Source organism: Grus americana, chromosome 7, assembly GCF_028858705.1.
Source record: "Grus americana isolate bGruAme1 chromosome 7, bGruAme1.mat, whole genome shotgun sequence".
Classification (NCBI taxonomy): domain Eukaryota; kingdom Metazoa; phylum Chordata; class Aves; order Gruiformes; family Gruidae; genus Grus; species Grus americana.
In genome coordinates, this window is record NC_072858.1 from 7,592,500 (window position 1) to 7,612,353 (window position 19,854).

The window sequence follows — 19,854 nt, forward strand, 5'->3', positions numbered from 1 at the left end:
TGTGTTGTAAGCACTTACCCTCTAGTGCTGCTGAGCTTCCTGAAAGATAGGAAAATTGTGTGACATCCTCCAAATTAATGTGAATTCCTTCTTGACAGCCTCCCTCTTGGCTATGGACAGGTTCCCCCTTCGACTGCCTTTGCCCTGTCCTCTCACATCTGTAGCCAGGCGCTTGAGGAGATGACTTCAAATGCCACTTGAATTATGAACAAGCAAACGACTGTTAGTAAACAGATAGTATGATTTTGAAGGCCTCAGTGGTTGTTAATGAATAGTGCCTTTTTAAAAATAATTCTACAAAATGTAACGCATTATAAACATTATTTACTATTTTTGAGTCTTAAATTTAGTTTAAATCAGAAAAAAGCAATTTAGGTGATAAAACTCAATAGTAGTGGAAATGGCAGGCTGTAACACAAATTATCAAAATGTTGTGGTTAAAGTAAGAGAAGAATCTCGGTCCACTTTAGTCAAAAGTGGGAGGAGTAGTAACTGAGAAATGTGTCAAAGGCACAGAAATAATGAGCAGCCTGGAGGATCCATATGGATTTGTGCTGTTGCCTTCATGGTACCCACTCAGTAAAGGTAAAAAAGTAATGTTAGTGGCGAGGAACAGAAGAGAAAGATGATTATTAGGGAAAACAAAACGTTGAGCCCAGTTGTAGCTTTATGGGATTATAGTAATATTTTGAATTAACTAGTAATATCCCCAGCATTTACATTTCGACAACAAATGCAAGCACATCCTCTGAATAAGTCATCATTCTGAGTCAGAGTCTGAGTGCCATCTGGACTGAAATTCTTCTGCATTTTCTGTGCACGCGCACATGCTTGCACACACACTCAACTGAAATAACTGGCCTTATTTCTCATACTTTTAGTTATTTTGTTTCTAAAATAAAAGTTTTCAGACATAGTCTTTAGCCAAAATAATAAACTAAGACCACTTAATTCCTTTGATTCTAGCTGATGTTCGCTACTCCCTTAGTAAGGGTGTTGGGATATCTGTCAGTTCCCGTATGTTTTGTGATGTTACTATGTCACTCTGTAGTATTTATTTTTAAACTCTACTTTGTATATCTCATTTCATTTGGTTTCCAGAAAGTAAGAGTATTCATCTTTGTGAATGTCATCACTTATTTAAATAAATAATCTATTTTCTTCCTCATTTCCCCTCGTACACAATGTAGTCTGTGCGCAGCCCCTTGCCTTAATTTTCCTACTTGCTGACTTTTGGGGCAGTCTTTCAGTGTGGTATCTGCGTGATTTATCATGAAACATACTTCTACATTTTTTTCAAAGTGCATTTGCTGCTAATGAAAATGTTAAACAGTTCTGGGCTTTGGATGTTGTTTTTTTTATCCGTTAGCTGTGAACATTTATGTAAGCGGGAGTTTCTTCAGTGTATCTAGCTTGAACATAGTAATCTAAGATGAAGTAGTACTTTTTTACCCTGACAGCTGATGGACATGTTGTATCATTGAGATTTTGATGGTCTTTTAGAGGGGTAGAAGTACCTGCCGGTGTAGAAAATTCTCCTTATAACTGTGTAGCAGATTAAAGTTGCTTAGTAGATCAGGATGCTGATTTTTACCTGTAAAAGCAAGGTTAGAAGCCTTGTGGATGCCGTGATTGTGTGGCTTTTTTGCAGAATTCCTCCAGTAATTTGTGAATTGAAATCAGGATTTTGCAAAAATCTTTGGGTGCAATCTAATGATTTCAGCAAAGTGAAATTAGATCAGTTCGATAGATATTAACTGGTAGAGTGAAGGCAGAGTGGTGTATTTGAGAAGCAGCAAAATGAGTGGGAAAATTCCTTTGGTGGTTTCTATCTTCGACACTGGCAAGAAGATGGAGTCAGAAGGTTATCTATCATGCACAGGTTGAATGTGCTGGCTAGAAGACTTCTAATTCCTCTTGAAATTGTTAGACAAGTATCCCAGTGGCTTTGGAGACTGTTAAAGTTTTAATTAAAATGTAATTAAAGTTACATAGTGGTTTTTCTTACCCGTACTGTTGTTATTTTTCTTACCCATACTGTTACGAGCTCACTGTTACCTGCTGAGCAGAATAGGTTGAGTGATGCTTCTTCAAAGAAAAGAGAGGGCTAGGACTTGGAACTGTCAAATTCCATGGCAGATTTGGAGTATAAGGCATGACATCAGCTTCCTGCTATTAGGAGAAGAGAAACAAGATACTGGTTTCAAAATATTTGTTGAATGCAGGATGAAGGGTGCAATGAGAGTAGTGTAGATAAGTAAAAGTCAGTTGGAAAACCAAGTTCATGGAAAGAAAATGACATCAGAAAAAGGGAAGGGAAAGAACAGTTAAAAAAATGTGTTATAAAAAATATAATTATGTTTGTAGATCACTAGCTACTTAGATGGAATAAGCAAGCCAGAATGTTGTAACTTGCTCACCTACAGTAACTTCAGTTTTATCCTTCACTCTTCCTGTCCACTTTTTCTAAGCTAAAGGGTTCAGTACTGCTAATATTACACAATTTATTTTAATAGTATGCAGAAGATGGTTGCTGTCTTTCATAGAAATAAGGGAGTTTGCTTTTTCCACCCCTATTTGTAGATATGGCCAAAATTGACTAATTTTGTCATGGTTAGAAAGTAGCCATGTTTCTTCAGAGAGTAGTTTAGTTTTTCAGGGCTGACTGGGAAGCAGGGTTTTTCCTATTCAGCCTTGAATCTTGATCTTCTCTTTACATGTTCAAAAAAATTGTCAGCAATACAGAGTGGCAATTTATATAATACTTACAAAACAAAAATGATCAGAAACCTGTGCAAGACAGGCAAAACCCATTAGCGCACTCAAAAACAGATGAGAAAAAGAAGCAAAGGTTGTTCTGATGGAAACCATAGGGGAAAAGTCGAAATTAGAGGGTGTATGGAGGACCTTGTCCTACAGAATATTTGAAGGTGAGAGCAAGAAGTATGAATGTGATTCAGAAGGCAATAGGGCTTCCTTTGAAGTTGGGAAAATTTGCCAGACTTTGTACAAGGTCTGTTTAAATAAAGACTGTCTGCAAGACTGGATGTAATATTTGGTTATTAAATAAAAGGGCATCTGCTCTCATAAAAGCCACCCTGTTTTGTTCATGTATGTTATTGGCTATTTTCCTACTTTGTACGGGCTTTCGATAGAATAAGCTCATGGCAGCCTGACAAATGGAGCATTTATTGTGGCTAAAAGTACTGTAAACAAAACCAAAATAGCAAGTTTTATTGGCTTTTATAATACATTACAATTTTTTAAATTGGCAGTGGTATAGTGGAATTTAGTATTTTAGAACCTAAATGTTGTTATCTGAAAACAGTGGACTTCATTTTCCAATTCTTTTTTCTACTATATACAGTGCTATTTTTTCTATTTGTTGCTCACGCCCATGTGTTGTAGAAACAAATTCTAATAAGAAACATTTACAGACTCAGTTGCTCATTCACGTGCAGCTCCACACAAATGCATTGCCTGCATTTGTTCTCATCTGTTTAAAAAAAAAGTAATTATTCGCTTTTGAATTTGAGGAAAATCATGATTTGAGTCTGCTTCTCATATTGTCTTGTTACGAGCTGAAGCATATGGAACCTTCATAATAACTAAAACAAGATAAACTCTCTAAGGTAACAAAGAAACCTCCTTGAAATGCCTATGAAAATTAAATATCTGTGTTTTATATAAAGATTTGATCCAGCAATCATTATTCAAATAGAAATTCCATTGAAGTCCAGAGGAATTTTGCTGGAGTAAAGAGTTTATGATTAAATTCTATTGGAATCAGTGGTAGTGTTGAACCTGGTCCCAGCAGGTATGAGGTCCAGTCCCTCCGTGCCAATGTGTTCGCTTCTTAGAGTAAGGAGAGTTTCTTTGTTTTCCCAGCTGAACTTCTTTTTACTGTCAAGTTCTTCAAAGTCTACTTTGAAAAATAAATGTACAATCTGCAAATGCAGCATATTACTTGTGTGCTGGAATTCTCTCCTTCCGACCTAGTGAATGTCAAAATAACGCGGAGGTATGCCCGTAGCGGGTGAGTACTGATAGTGACACAGAGTGGTTGTTGATTCATGATAAGAATGTCAATAATTGAGTTAAATTCAGTTTTAAAAGAAAAGGCTTTCTTCCACACAGCAAAAGCTTAAGAATTTATGTCTTGATATTGTTCTAAAACAAGTTAGGAAGTGTCATACATCAGTTTAAAGTTTTGCTAATTCCCAAGTAGAATCATAGGAACTTTTAGCCATCTTATTAGAGATAGAATAATAATGTTTGAGACCTATGAGGGGAGGGAAAGATGGAGGAGGGGGTATGTTTTCTTGCAGTGCAGGCTGAGCCATTACATTTGCATGTCAAACAATGAGGTCCTCTCTGCTTATTAAGCCTCTAAAACCAGTCATAAGCCTTATTTATATTTACATTTATGTTTAGTGTCTGTCTAAGGAATCAAGGTGAGGACTTTCTCAGTTTCAGGGTGGGTTTTGGTTTGGGTTTTTTGGTGTGTTTTTTTTCTGCACAGTCAAGATCTGTCTGAGCAAGGCCTCGCTCATTATGGCTGCGTATTTTTATTTTTTTAAGAGAACATATGAACATACTGTCTTTTAAATAAGAGTTTTAAAGAATGTAGGCTATCTCATCTTCCAGTTTTTGCGATATTATATATCGCAAAAAAGATTTACTCGTTTCTATTGTGTGTGTTTTCTGTAATGACTCTACAGATGACTTAAAGTGTTTCTGGAATCAGTTACCAAGAAGTGAAATGTTATTAACTAAAAGGAAAAATGATCCATCTTCTTCAGACACATAACATATTTCAGGTTTTGCATTTCAGTAAAAATACATAAATGAAGTTACCTCCCAACACAAGAAAAACTTTCTTCCTAAAGGTTTAGTTGTCCGCTCACCAGTTTGAACTTCTGGATCTACTGGTCTGGATTCATATTGTCCAGTGCTGGGACAGAGAAAGTCTGATATTTCTTCATTATTCTGCTTTAATATGGGATATAAAACCTTTTGGACATTACAAAATAACAAAAAAAGTCATAATACTCTTTATCCTTTCATTATTTCTTTGGCGGGTCACTTTTAGAAGTATTTTCTCAACTCAGAAATAGTATGTCTGCCTGAAAATTTGATTTCAGCTGTCATCTTTAAAAATATTTATGAAATCTGAAAGGAAATTGAGGGTTATTTTTCTCCTTTCCTGACCTTGTTTTCTATATTTGGCAGTATTGAATAATGTATGTATAAGTGCGTAATCAATTTTGCATCTGTGCTGATAGGCAATTTCATTTCTCAGTCTCGAGTTCCAAAGTTACTTCATCGTGATGCTGCACCATTGTGTTAGCAGTGTGCTTGCATTTTGCCTGACAGTGGGTTTAGAGCATTTCTTTGGAGCTGACAGATCTGAAATATGTCTTTGTGCCCTTTCTTAAATAGGAAAAGGCTATTGATGGTGGGTGTGGAGAAGGGATTGTCTGTCAGTCATTCATTTAGGTGGAGGAAGATCGAGCCATAATTCTGCAGATGTTTCCATGGGACAATGGGTCACGTTAGGGAATGGATAAGACACTTAGGTAATGATAAAGCCTTTGCTGGACCTGGCAAAAAAGCACACTTGGCTTTTTGAAACAGGTGATCACACCTTTGTTCTCTTTTTCAAGGAGTGAGGGTTTATGTCATGGCTCTAAAGCCTGTGGAAACGTTTCTGAAGTTAATCCTACTGGTGACCTGCAAAAGAAGGGACAGCTGTTAGATACACCTGCGCACTCGCTGTTCTACCACCGATACTCATGGAGTTACCATCAACGTTAGTAGGGGCTGCAGTTGCAGAACTGCTACTGCAGTTGACATAAATCTTAATCAGTGGGTAGAAGGAAGGGACAGAGAGGGAAAAATGTTTGCTAGCGTATAAACCTGAGCAAAATCAAAGAAGGAAGGGTTAGTAGATGAAGTATTTGCCACATAGTATACATTCAGGTAATATACATCTCTGCTAAATAAAGGCCACTTGAAAAATATCAAGTGTTCTTTTAAATAGCAAAATAAAATCTATTTGTATTTATAATTAACATTAGATACATCTGCTTACAAAGGAGAATTTGTGACCCCATTAGCTTTGATGAAGTTTAGTAAGCTTCCATGGAGTTGACACTGGTTCTCGAAACAGGTAAACAGTGCAAAGAGCTTTGTGCTCGCTTAGTTATTAAGTTTTTTCTTCAAATACAGACAAAAAAGTTTTGCAATACAGAAATGTTTTAAATTTTGGTATGGAATTTGTTTTTTGTATTTTAAATTATCTTAGCCAGATAGATACATTAACCAACCAACCAGAGTTTAATGACTAGCCTCCAAAAAACACAACTTAACTTGCTCTTTTTCTCCTTCAAGGTGGTTTCACCTAGAGTCCAGACAAGGGAAGAGAACTAAAGACAGAGGAGAAATAAAGGTCAATATTCAGTTTATGAGGAATAACATGACAGCAAGTATGTTTGATTTGTCAGTGAAGGACAAAACTAAATCCCCTTTTGCTAAACTAAAAGACAAAATGAAAGGTCGAAAAAATGATGGGACATTTTCGGATACATCCTCTGCAATTATCCCAAGTACTCACATACCTGATGCAAACATAGAGGTATGTAGTGGTGAAGTACAAATGAAATCAAAACCAAAAAAACCTTTCCTTTTGGGACCTCAGCGGCTATCCTCAGCTCATTCGATGTCAGATTTAACGGGATCGCATGTCTCCTCAGAAAAAATAAAGTCTGGCACAGTTGGCTACTCTCATCTTTTCAGGCGTCAGCTAGAATCTTTTGGTTCAGTTGATGAAGGTGGTAAGTAAATCTCTTACTGCTTAATCTTGACCATTATAATTACAGTTGACTGCTATTAGAGCATTCAAAAGTCTATTTCTTTAGTTTATGAAGCAATTACAAGGCCAAAAAATTAGGAATTATTGCTGGCCTATTTTTTTTCACGTTCATTAGTTGGTGGTAACTCATAAATGGTGTTTCAGAGCATAAAGAATAACTACCATTGGTCATAATTTAGGATAATTTATAATTTTTCTTCTTATATCCTTATTTGAGAGTATGTTGTAGTGAAGCATTGCATTCTAGAGGGAAGTCTATGCAAAATAACATCTTGTATAAAATAAAAGTCTGTTTAAAAAGTTTAAAACTCTCACCAAAGTTTTAAACCTGATTTATATGAAGAACTAAAAATACTTTGCATTATTCAAAGTTATTATGCAGCAATAGACTACTGTTGCTTTCTGGAATGGCACTCTAGTCACAGCTGTCTTCTTTGTAGAACTTAGTTTTCACACAGGAAACAAAAGTTTGCTGTAGAGCCTATCTGTAAACGTTTCTGAACTACGAAGTCAAGGGTACAGCTGTTCAGTTTGTTTTTTTTTAAAATAGCTTAGTTACTCAGCAGTGTTTTGAACTGCGACTCAATTGCAAAGCTTCTAGACCTAAGCTAAAATGGGGTTTCTGCATGTCATAAACTATGATATAGTGTCTCATTGATAATATACTAATGACAGATTGTTTGCAGGGAGCCTAAAATCTCCACATAGAAGGACATTAAGTGTTGATACTTCTAAAATGAACCAGCTTGACAGCACAGTTGAATCAGCACTTGAAGCACAAAATGACCCATTTACCAATGTGAGTGCTTCGTTACCCCAAAAATTTGCTACACTGCCAAGACAGAAGAATCCGTTTGAAGAAAGCCCAACAACATGGGATCAAAACATAAGTCTGTTTTCCAAACCTGTCGAAATCAGAAAAGAAATTAAAAAAGAGAAAAAAGAGAAAGTTAGTCTTTTTGAAAGAGTGACTGGAAAAAAAGATAGCAAGAGGTCAGATAAACTTAGCAATGGGGGATCAGACAGTTCTACTGACTTGAAATCACCTAGTGCATTTGGTGAAACTCAACAGGAGAGTTTTGATTATGATTCGACTAATCCATTTATGACAAACTTCAAGCCTACAAGCATGTTGCCATCGTCAAGGTAGGTTTTTGTTGTATTTCAATCTGATATCTTGAACATGTTATATAAATGAAAATGTGAAGTGTTGAGGACCACAGTCTTTGTGCTTTATATACATTTATATCATTGCTTATCTGTTTCTAAGTAAAAGTTATGAACATTTATATAGTTTGATCTTTTCTTACTTCATTTTGAAGTTACATTTGTATTACTAGTATGTACTGTGAATGTTCTTGGGTACTTGCATTTATGGAAGACCTTGTTTGTGCTTCAGAATGGGTTCTTCATGAAAGTCTTCTGCTTTTACTGGACACTCCTTGCTAATTATTACACTGCCCTAATCAAGGTTTTAGAGGGAAGGGTTTCAAAGTGCTCCAAACTGGAATTTTCAGCTTGTAACATAAATCAGTTTTAAATGGAAAACATGGTTCTAACAAATTTGCCTTTCCCTATTAATCTTTAATTAATGACACAGTAGTATTTTCTTTAAAAAAATAAATAAAAATTGTTTCTTGTTATCTTGTTCTTTAAGGTTTTAGAACAGATTGATCTTCTTATATCCCAACTCAGTTTTATTTGTAGGTTAGAATGCATGCACTCCTGATTTAAACTTATTTTCTCAGCAAAACTAATCAGGGATATGAATTAGATAAATGAACTGAAATGGAACTGCGATAGAAAAGATTCGGTTCCTAGAAGCTCATACAGACTTCAGTGAATTATCTTCTTAGCATCTTCTATGAGTCAAGACAGTTCCTAGTGTCCTAAATAACATGTTTACAGAGTCTTAGAATATTATTTATTTAATAAAGGATTTCTCTAGATTAGAGTAAGGTTAGGATGTAGCTTGGTTTGTCAGAAGTTAAACTTCCATTTAAATAAGCTCCTTTAAAGAGAAGTAATTTAAATAACAATTAAAATTACATAGCATTTAATTTTTTTAAAATGAAAAAATGTATTCAGGCAGATGCTAGATATAAGTAGTGAAATCTTTTGAAGTTCTTGAATGCAGCAGATCTTGATAAATATAAATCTTTAACGGTAATCATGATGGACTTTTTTTTCTTTATTTTGTAATTAAAAAGCTCATCACAGTGCCCATTCAGAAGGACTGTAGTCATATGTTCCCCCTCTTTGTGCGAGTCTCTTCTACTAGTTCTTGACTTTTATGTAAACATAAACTTTTGATAAGACAAATAGATATTCTCTTATTTTCAAAAAGCCAAAAATAGTAAACATTTTGACCTTTTCTATAAGACAACTGTTAGGGAATAATATCTAGCACACAATAATTTAAGTTAGAAGCTCTCGACTTTTATATGCTCCAGTATTATGTTCTGCAAGAATCTTTTAGAATAAGTTCACTTTCTTTCCAATGTATCTCGTACAATGATTTTTCTTTTGAAGTAGAAACTAATACAAAATGTGCATATTTAATAAGTTTACAGTTTAAGTTTACGTTTTATCTGTGGAGGATTTGTTGAATAGAATCCATTTTTAATTTTTCAAACTAGTAATACTGTGAAGAAAGAATTGTATAAATCTGTGGGCACAAAATAAATGAGGTTGAGTAACAAATTCAGTATGCAGAAAGCATACACAGGGAATTTAGACTTTGAGTTGCTTTTTATTTACTCAACATGCTATTAAGCTCTTCTGGATGGCTACCATTTCTGCAAGTAAACCAGGCAGTATCTTTTTATTAAGGCGTGTCCAAAATCAGTGTTCTGGTGTGGATGAGAAGTTTGCTTTGCAGGTGGATCTCCCAGTTAACCCCACTTACCTAAGCCTTTGTTTGAGTGATGGAATGGTCCTGGGGCAAGTGAACTGGATTCCTGTCTGATGAAACTCCACTGGAAGATGTATTCCAGGAGCACATTGGAGCCACAAAAGGGTGTTCAGTCCATGGAAGCAGGCTGGAGATAGTGCAAAGTGGAAGAAAAAAAACCCCACAGCAACTCTTTTCCCTCACCCTCAAAAAAAAATGACCAAACTCCTTCATGTGCAGAGTGTGAAGGTCAGGTTCTTAGCACCGATGAACCTATGTAAAGTTAGTGGGAGTCTTTGTAGTGACTTTGAGCTTTGGGTCTGGCTCAAGTCCGTCCTAATTAATTGTGTTTGGTAATACTGACTAAGCAATAATGATGTGCAGGACAGCAGCTCATAACAACGCAATGGCTAGGTGAGTTGCAGAACAGAGTTGCTGAATAGCCCTTCACCCAGCCAGTAGTCGTGAAGTGCTAACTGGCTGTGCGCGTGCTCTGTCACTAATTACTCTTATTTACCGATTAAAAGAATGAAGATAAATGCATATGTTTCTCAGCTGCTGATATAGAAAACATAGAAGTGGTTCTGCAACAGTTACAGGATTATTTTTTTCCTAAAAGCAAGAAACATGCCAGGATTATTTGAAAATTATTATTTATTTTTATTACTGTTATTTATTATTGTTATTTCAAGGAGGTTTAAGAAGTGTTTTGGAAAAGAAGACATAACCTGTTTGTGTATAATACTAGTTGCCAGGAAATCGCAAAATATAGACCCCTAATTTCTATTAATGTCTACTCTGGCAAAGGTTTGTTCTGTGGCTTTGGCTAAATCACTTTAGTCTCCTTATTCCTGATATGTAAAATGGGGATGATATTTTATTACCTCTTACAAATGCTGAGTGGATAAATTAGTATTTTTTAATGGTTTTATAGATATGGTATTACATAAGTGTTAAGATTGGGGTGTTTTATTGTCTGGTGTAGGGGTAATATAGATCTTTATGAGCTGATTTCTTGACAATTTAAAAATGCTGCAGTCTCAGTGAAACAAGAAACGCTGGTTTTGTATATATTACAAAATCTGTTAGTTCCAGAAGATTTACATCATACAGCCAATGAAGAATTTTTAAGCACAATATGTCTAGTATTTTTAGCCAGCATTAACCAACACTAATTTTGTCTTCGTACTTCTTAATCCACTGCTTTGAAACTTTTACCTAATATTACCTTAAATTGCATTCATTCTTACAATTACTGCTATTGTCATGGCTCTCAAGAGGTTAATTTGCAGTCAAGAGCCACGTGGATTTTGTATTGAACACAGTTAAAGAAATTGAGGGTACTCCTGGAAAACAAAGCTCGTTTTGTGCCATGACCAAACCTTGTGCATCATTTCTCTGAAATTGTTTGTGTTTAGGAAAATACACTACAGTAGGCTAATAAACTGATGTGAAAATTTCTCAATTTACACCACTTGACAAGTGCTAAAAGAAAAGCATCTTTAATTTTAATGTGTTATTAGGACCTTTTTAGAGAGATTGTACAAGTTATTAACAAGGTCCTCTGAGACAGGAGACGGGTAATTAACAAGACCTACAGAAAGAGAGTTTAGGTAATTAACAAGATCTTAGGCACTGGACACAGGGAAACAAATAGTCCGATATTTAAAGCTGACAGGTTGTTACTAGTCTGATCAAATTCCAGATCTGGGAAATGAATTGATAGGTGCTTGGGAGCTTTCTAAGAAACATTATATATATTATATATACATATATGCATACATATAGAGAGATACACATTAAAAAAACCTTTTATAGTAGTACTTTCATGACCTAAGTATTGTTGAACTTAGAGAAGAGAAAATAAAGCTTATGCCAACATACTGACCACACTTTATCTCAAGTTCTTGCAGTGAATATGTTACATTCTAAGCACTATGGAAGATGGAATAGTGGAGGAGAAAAACATGTATCTTACTAGGATTCACTGTAACAATTATGAATAGTGCTCATATTTATAACATTAGTTATTGACCAATTGGAGCATAAATACAAAAATATTATTTAAATTTTGTTCTATGTTCTTTTACTGCTTCAGCCCTTTTTTTAAAATTGCAACTTAAAAAAAAAAATCCCAACCCTTGAACTCATCTCTTTTGCATCTTTCCTCTTTGTCTGTCATTTCCAAATACGGCTATTCTCTTCAGCATCTCTCCCCTATACTGTCATCACATGTAGCTGTTAGAGCTGCCTGCCTCTCCAGTGATGCCTGTTCCAAACAAATCAGTATCTGCAGTTCCATTTTTCCCAACGGATGCAATGTTTGAAATAAGCAATTTGAAACATTTGATAGGTCCATTATTAGACTGGCGGGGGCGGGGAGGTGAGTTGCCATGAAAATGAACATTGATAACTGCGATGTGTTCAGAGCTTATTAAATTAAGTCTAAGAAACAGTTGATGTCTGCTACATTTCAGCAAATGTTAAAATTTTGTATGTTTGATGGTCAACTCTAAAGAGAAGCTTTTGCGAAATCATGGCGTTGCTCTGAATCTCTAGTTTACTGCTTGTCAGTTGAGCTGTGTTAGTATACCAGGTGCCAGACTCTAGTCAGCTGCAATTGTAAAGTAAAACCTGTTAACTTAAACCACAGCGAAGATAAGTTATTAGTGCAATAACTTCAACATCATCAAAGATAAATGACTGTGAAATGGTTTCAATCTTGCCTGTTACCTGTGGTGTGCCAGAGGCGTAGTTACTGGCCACAGCTCCATTGGAATGAACCCCAGAAGTTGCCTGATGAGAGCCAAGGGTTGTAGTGGCTGTGTGTTTCTTCACCAAGGAGGTCATCCTTTTCTGGTGTACAGTACAACTCACTATTTTTAATTTTTCTATGCCTTGTTCAAAAATAATGATCTTTAACAAGTTTATTACTGTGCTTGCTTGAGTAGTAAAGTTTGTTCTGACATTTTAACGTATACTTCTCAGTCAAAAAATGACATCAGGTGAACGATGCTATTTTCGGAATTTTGTTTCCTCTGTCAGTGTTAGCATGTCTTATTTTAAGAACAGTGTACTTCACTGCTTTTCTTGAAAGGATTTTTTCAGCTCTCTACTGAAATTTGGCTAGCTTTATTTCTAGTCAAATGCGATTATAGTCTAGGTAGAATATTGATTGTCTATGACAGTGTATTAATTACAGTGTAGACTATTAATTTTTGTTAATTCAGTGGGGTACAGATGTCAGTTGAACATTCTTTCAACAAAACAAATACATTACAGGTATGTGAGAGGTAAAGGGAAACTACAAAACAAGCAGAAGTCGTGCAAGAGTTCTTGTCTGTCCTGCCAAGGCTGCTATCATCCAGTTTCTTTATTAATAAATGCGGAAACTATATAAAGTTGATGAACATTTTTTTTCCTGTTTCATTATAAGAACTAAGAATCAATGCTACTTTTTAAGCATTCAAAAAAAATTTGGAAAGTTTCAATACAAAATTTGACTTTAGGGTTGGTTGATCTCTTTGGTTGACTTATAGATCTCTAATAGTAGGGTCTTCTGGTAGAGGTGCTAGCACAACTTCTAGAATAAAAGTTCTTTAGTGGTGTCTTGAGAATAAAACTTCTTTAGTTTTTTAGTCATAGCACAACTGCCTAGTAAAAGGAGGAGTATTTAAATACTTAAAAATACTAACTTTTTATGTAAAACTGTTGTTTGTTTCCAGAAACGTAAATTAAAATTCAGTTGAGTACACTGTGTGAGATCACTTTTGATTTTAGAATGTCTTGTAAGTCCTGCATAATAAATGAATTTGCATGAGTAATGTGTCCAGCAAGTACAAGTGCCATTGCTTTAAGATACTTACATGTTTGGAAGGAGGAAGCCAGCATTCTAGTAGAGCTCATGAATGCAGCTCTGTACGCCTGTGCTTCCCTTGCAGTATCAGACACCTCAGAATTGGTCACCAGCCTAGTATGGATCCAAATTCATGTCTGTTTTCAAAATGAAGGTGTTCATACATAGACCCAAAATACTTTGTTAATTTTTTCGAGTTGTTTTAACTGAGAGTTTCTGTGCTTCTGTATAGTTGCATTGTCATGTTTCTACTGCATTAAATTTGAGATATGTGTGAGCTACAACAGCTGCTTCCTTGAGCTGACTATTGTTCAGGAGCATTATCGAGCACTGTATTCCGAAACTGTAACTTCTTTATCTCATGGAGCTTTCTGCCATCGTTAAAGGGCTCCATAGAGTGCAGCAGTATACTCGTGAACAGACCATTTCCAAAGTAGTCTATGTAAAGAATATGTAGCTTGAGAAAAAATGATTTGCAAAAAAAAGTGTCTTGCATTCAAATTTCAGGGTTTTTGGTCCAGTTTCTTAACTCTTGGCTTGAGACTTTATAGTAATATGAAGAAATTGAGTGATAGCAACAAAACCTGATACTCTTTCCGTGTCCTCCTGGGGTTGCACAAACTCCAGAAGGCCTTGGAGCATGGCTTGACAGCAGGACAATTTATATAGTGAAGTGTCTTAAGTGATGTTCCCCAGAATCTGATTGGGAAATAAATGGTAAAATGCTTACTCCATACTTGCTTAGCTGCCAAGCGTGACAGTCATTCCTTCCCAGAGTATAAAGTGATGTCTGCATTGCCAGGCACAGCAGGCTAATAATATTCTATGGAAAGCAAAGTTTCTGAAATTCATTAACTGTATCTGATTTTATTAATTTCTTTTGTTTTTCTAGTACATTAGTAATAACTTAAACTGCATCCTAATATTTCAAGGTTTTGATACGTGTTGTAAGAATCCAAAGAAAAATCTGTAAGCAACGTAATAAGGATCAATCCAAAGACTGAGAAGTAGGAACAGGAATAATATTTTGACTCAAATGGAAAAAGAACATGGCAGAGCTTTGCTAATTACCTGTACGTAGATCTTTCGTATTAAAGGAAAAAACCTGAAAGCTCACACTGAGCTTATTGTTATAATGGATATTTTACATGTCAGGTTAACATAGAAGATTTCAGTACTTTGAATAATAATGATTAATGTAAATATCCTAGTTTTAATTTCTAATAGTGTACAATACACCGATCGTATAACTCATATGAATAGCAAAAGGTAACTAAAAAGCTTTTGCTCCTTAAGAAAATATGCTTTCTATACAGCATAATCTAGGAGTCTGATTCCCATTCATTATGTTGTCAGAGTAAATGGTTCAGGCACTAAAATGTTTAAATCAGTTATAGGAAAGATATTTTTAAACATTGTTTTAATCTCTAGGCATTTATAAGCTAAATATTTAAGCAGCCACTAGACCTAATGTTTGAATTTTTAACTACCGTTAAACTTCAAAAGACAAAATTACAAGCTCCAGTCATAAACTTGAGCTTGTACTACATCCTAAACTCCACTCCACTGTGTTTAAGTTTCTATACAAACTGCAGATAATCAGCACACAATGTAAGTACTTAAGTATCTCATAAAAAATAGGTGTTAAGGAGAAAAATTAAGAGTTTCATGTAGTTCTAATGAAATGTATTTAAATAGGGAAAATAGCAAGAAAATATAAAATAATATGCTTGCTATGATTATGAAGTAGTCATCCAAAACACTCTAGAGAATCAGCATTATAGTATAGCTTATACTATTTTAATTTCTCATCACTTCTCTCCCCCGGTAACATGGCGATAGGGAAGGGTTCTCATCTCAGATGAGCTAAAGTTGAAATCCAAGCTAATAAAACCCCAGAAATTCAAACAAACTGTACTATTCAGTAAAAATGTACATGTAAAGCAAAAGTTATATCCCAAGCAATAAAATAATGGATATGATTTAATCGGGTAAAAATATCTGCTATAAAGTATCTGTTAAGGAAACTAATTGAATTCCCACATGTGTGAAATGGAGGACACAACTAATTGCTGTGCTAGATTGAAGAAGTCTATTCTACCTACAGAGAGGCAGGGACGATGTAGAAATTGGGTGGCTTGCTTGATCAGTGCCACCAGCATGATCCTACCGCAGCTGATTTTGAATCCATCTGGTGTGATTTACTTCCCTTTTACTTGTACCTAACTTTCTTGAAGGTGATTGGAGTGAATGAAAGTTTATTAGTTGTAAGAGACAAACTGTCAAAAATCACGATGGGACCTAGGACGTCACCTTGAGGCACATGAGACCCCACAGTGGTGGAAAGGGGGGCTTCTTGCCCTGTCTGGATAGGTGGAAGAGGTAGAAAATTACTTGATTCCGTTGGTAGGTTCAAAGGTACGTCCAGTGAGGAGACGTTACCCAGATATAACAACACCTGGGAGTTACACACGGTGTTAACGACAGTTTGCCTGTAGTTCTGAGTGAGTTGGCAGAAAGTGCATTTGTTAGAAAAGAAACATCCTTTTACTTGTAAACTGAGCAAATTTAGTTTGGGCATAATTGAGAGACAATAATTACAGAATCCCACAATGCCAGTGTTTTACAATCACTGTTCACAGTAAACTGCACTCAAAAAACCCCTCCAAAACAAAACGAGTCTTCCTTTTTCCCAAGCTGTGAACATAGTTTTTTCAGGCTTCCATTGCAAAAGTTCCCTGCCAATTTGTGAACCCCTGGGGAAGAAACAGAGCCGGGACTATAACTACCACTATCACTATGAGCTCTGACTGTAACAGTCAAAAATGACATTTTTTTTATAATTGCTTAGCTCAGTGATTTCAGAATGCTCATAGGAAGTCAAGAAAATGGCTGCTCGAAGGAGGCTCATGATGGTTGTACAGCGTGTGGGCTGTGGTCCTAGGGACATGTTTTCTGTAAGCTATTACCAGCAATCAAGTCAGACGGTAACTTTAGGGCTGTAAAGTTAGGGATGAAATTTAAATTAAAAATAAACGCCCTCATGAATTTCAATCCACCATACGCACAACTCCCCCAACTGTATGCACTCATAATTTTACGGTATTTTCTTTTGAGGTATCACATGGTCCTCGGACAGTGAATTATGTGTACGGCAGCGAGAGCCTGCATCTGCTCATGCTCACCTCGGGGTGGAAGCGCTGGCAGGAAACCCTGCGGGGCTCAGCGAGGCCACAGAGCTCCCACTTTACCTAGCGAACAATCTGATGTAAAAAACGTTATGTGCAGTCTCAGCACCTGTTTCTTCCTTGAGAAGCAGTATATTTTCCACATCTCTCTTTAAAATAGGAGTTTGAGTTTTTATGGGTGAATATTTTGTTCAATAGTTTTTCTTTTTTTTTGCAAGTATATTCAAATTGCTTCATGTGCAATACACAGATGTGCTCTTTAGTAATTGCTTACAATGTCCACAATGTTATGGAAATGATTGCAGGTATCTTAGCTAAAAAAAAAAAAAAATTAGTCTGTATTGCCAGGGATTTATATTTCTACTTTTCAAATGCAACTTTTTGTAGTCAGAACTGCTGCTTTTCTTTTAAGCTGCTGCTATGAAATAAGAGTCCCAGAACTTATTTCACAGAAACTATAAAGTCATTCAAGGCAATGAAAGATCTTGCTTTTCTAACCTTTCAGAAAGTCACTCAGTTGAGCAGTCAGGCCGTATTATTCTATATCTTGTCTAACATGAGGAAACAGTCCCAAAAGAAAGATATCCCAAATTAACGCCACACTTCGTTAAATAGAGACATTCTTGGTTTTCACCAAGCTAATTCGATCCAGTTCAGTTAACTCATTTTTTTTTGTACTCGGATCACAAAAGGCAGCCATGAATGAAGCAAGTTCATCATGTGTTTGACACATCAGTGTGAAACTAAAAGGCGGGCTGGGAGGGAGGGTTCCTGCCTTTAGCTTTTTAGACAATACCCGATGAAAGAGGCCCCTCATTCAAAAGTGGTCTCCAGCAAACGAGGCAGATTGCTGCGGATCACTGTTACAAACAGGTATAATGGGAATTAGCCAGAATTTGATTCATCAGACACCTCCTGATTTCTAGTTGTGACTGTTCGTGTAATCCAATCTTCATCTAATATCCTCAGCCCAGCAGATGGTTCACGGGACTTCTGTATGAGCAAAAGGCTGCCTACTTTAGAAATGAAAAATAATGTACACAATAAAAAATTCTAATGTAAAAAAAATTGTAATATAAAATTATTTTTTTACAGCAAACCCCCCATTTTTTCTGTTTGACATAATTTACATTTGTAAATTTACACTGTTTTACACTGTGGAATTTATGGCTTATAAATTCAGATGACAGTGATGGACAGTCACAAAATACATGTTCCTTACTTCAAGCTACCTTTAAAATAAATAAAAAAACCCCAAACATTTTTGTAACTTTTTGCATTATTCTGTCAACAAATGTCACCTTTGACAGCCGGTACGTGCACCCTAACTGGATAGTCTGTGATGTGAAAGAATGATGTCTGCTATGATGCTACCAAGTAAATAGGATTTGTGAGCCATATCCAAATTCTGAACACATTTTCAGAGAGTTTTCTCTCCACACTTGCTCTAGCAAGTACATAAGAGCACAGCAGCATTGATTTTTGAAGATATTTGCAAATAATTACATCAACCTGAGAGACCAATGAACCGTTTCTTAGGCCTGACACTTTGACAATGGCTGCTTTTATCAATATCAACTGCACTTTTGCAGTTGAGGAAGGAAAAAAAATCTCAACATACGCAAATCATGAAATAGCTTTGCTTTCTGGATATGTGGGATAATCACTAGGTTTGGAAAATAACGGATTATTTACTCAATTTGAAGTACGAAACAAATGTTGCTGACAGAAGGTGGCTTTTCAGCTCTGACCGAAGCTGGTGATCTGACTGGAATTTCTAAAGGACCTTTTTTCCTCCAGCAGCTGCTGTGAAAACTGGGAATACATGTTAGTCTGTGGGGTTTTGTTGTTCCTTACCAATCTCATCCCAGGGACCTGCTTCCAGAATATTTCACTGAAAGTATCTCTTTTTGCTTAGAAGCTTGAGGTGAGTCTAGAGATAAGAGAAGAGCTAGGGAAGCCCAATCTGTAATATCCTTTCTTGCATTTCTTAATTATTCATTCAAATTTTATGACAAAAAGAGTATGAAAAATATGAAACATTGTGAACATATGAAAATTGCCATTAACTTTGAGTAGTTTCCTACTTTTCATAAGTTCAACAAATCACGAAAGTAAATCATATGAAATGTTTTATAGCTATGTACTACTTTTAATAGATGTTTTTGTCAGATAAGTATGCACTGCTAATATTTGGGGTTTTGGGTTTTTTCCGCCCACAGTTTTAACGTGAATCCTCCTGGCATTGAGGACCTCAGGAAAACAATGGTGAGTTACAAAGTGTTATAGAAAGTCATCAGTGAATGCCAACTAATTGGTGCTTGATACAATATAAGCTAATAATCATCTTTAACCACTTATAAGGAAATGTTGGGGGGTTTTTTTGTTTTTATGTTTGACATAACCAGGAAATCTAATTGGAGAATTATAGGCTTAACATAAATTTGGAAATAAAAAAGGGTTTTACATCTGGTATGATGATGTAGAGAAGGGTAAAGTTCGATTTTTGCACAAAAAATAAAAAGAAAATTGTTGCTTTGAGGTATTTCAGCTGACTCTAGAGAAGTGGTAGTCAGGTGAGGAACTCTGCATTAGGCAGTGATGTATTAGTTGACCTAACAGGAGTTTCCTATCACTATAGTCAGAGACTTGAGGACAGTCTTTAAATGGTCAGTCAAAATGGAATTAATGAACTGATACATGACAGGATTAATAACACAAATGATAAATGAACAGCCTCCCATAAAACACTAAAAATAGAAATACTAGCAGTTATTATTCAAAATAGTCTTTTGACTCTAAAAGTACCTAGAATAAACCGTGTACTAAGAAAAGACAAAAAAAGTCCACAGATTTCCTATGCAGCATCTTTGAAGGAAAATGTGGTCTTACTAGAATTTGTTCTGTGAACAGATGAAATATGTAAAAGTGGGTTTGTTTTCAATCTTTAAAATATATAGAAAACAATTTTCACAAGCAAATATGACTTTGTACTGTTTGTTTTTTGCCGGTTTATGTAAATGACTTGTAATAGCATTTGATG

General features: G+C 35.6%; 1 protein-coding gene across 1 annotated transcript in view; it reads left to right on the forward strand.

Annotated features, from left to right (window-relative positions):
- Positions 1-19,854, forward strand: part of RAB11FIP2 (RAB11 family interacting protein 2) — a 32,890-nt gene that overhangs the window by 5,455 nt on the left and 7,581 nt on the right. Inside the window, exons 2-4 of the mRNA XM_054831435.1 lie at positions 6,394-6,836; positions 7,561-8,020; positions 19,034-19,079. Of these exons, the coding sequence (XP_054687410.1) occupies positions 6,394-6,836; positions 7,561-8,020; positions 19,034-19,079 (949 nt within the window). The remainder of the gene's footprint in view (positions 1-6,393; positions 6,837-7,560; positions 8,021-19,033; positions 19,080-19,854) is intronic.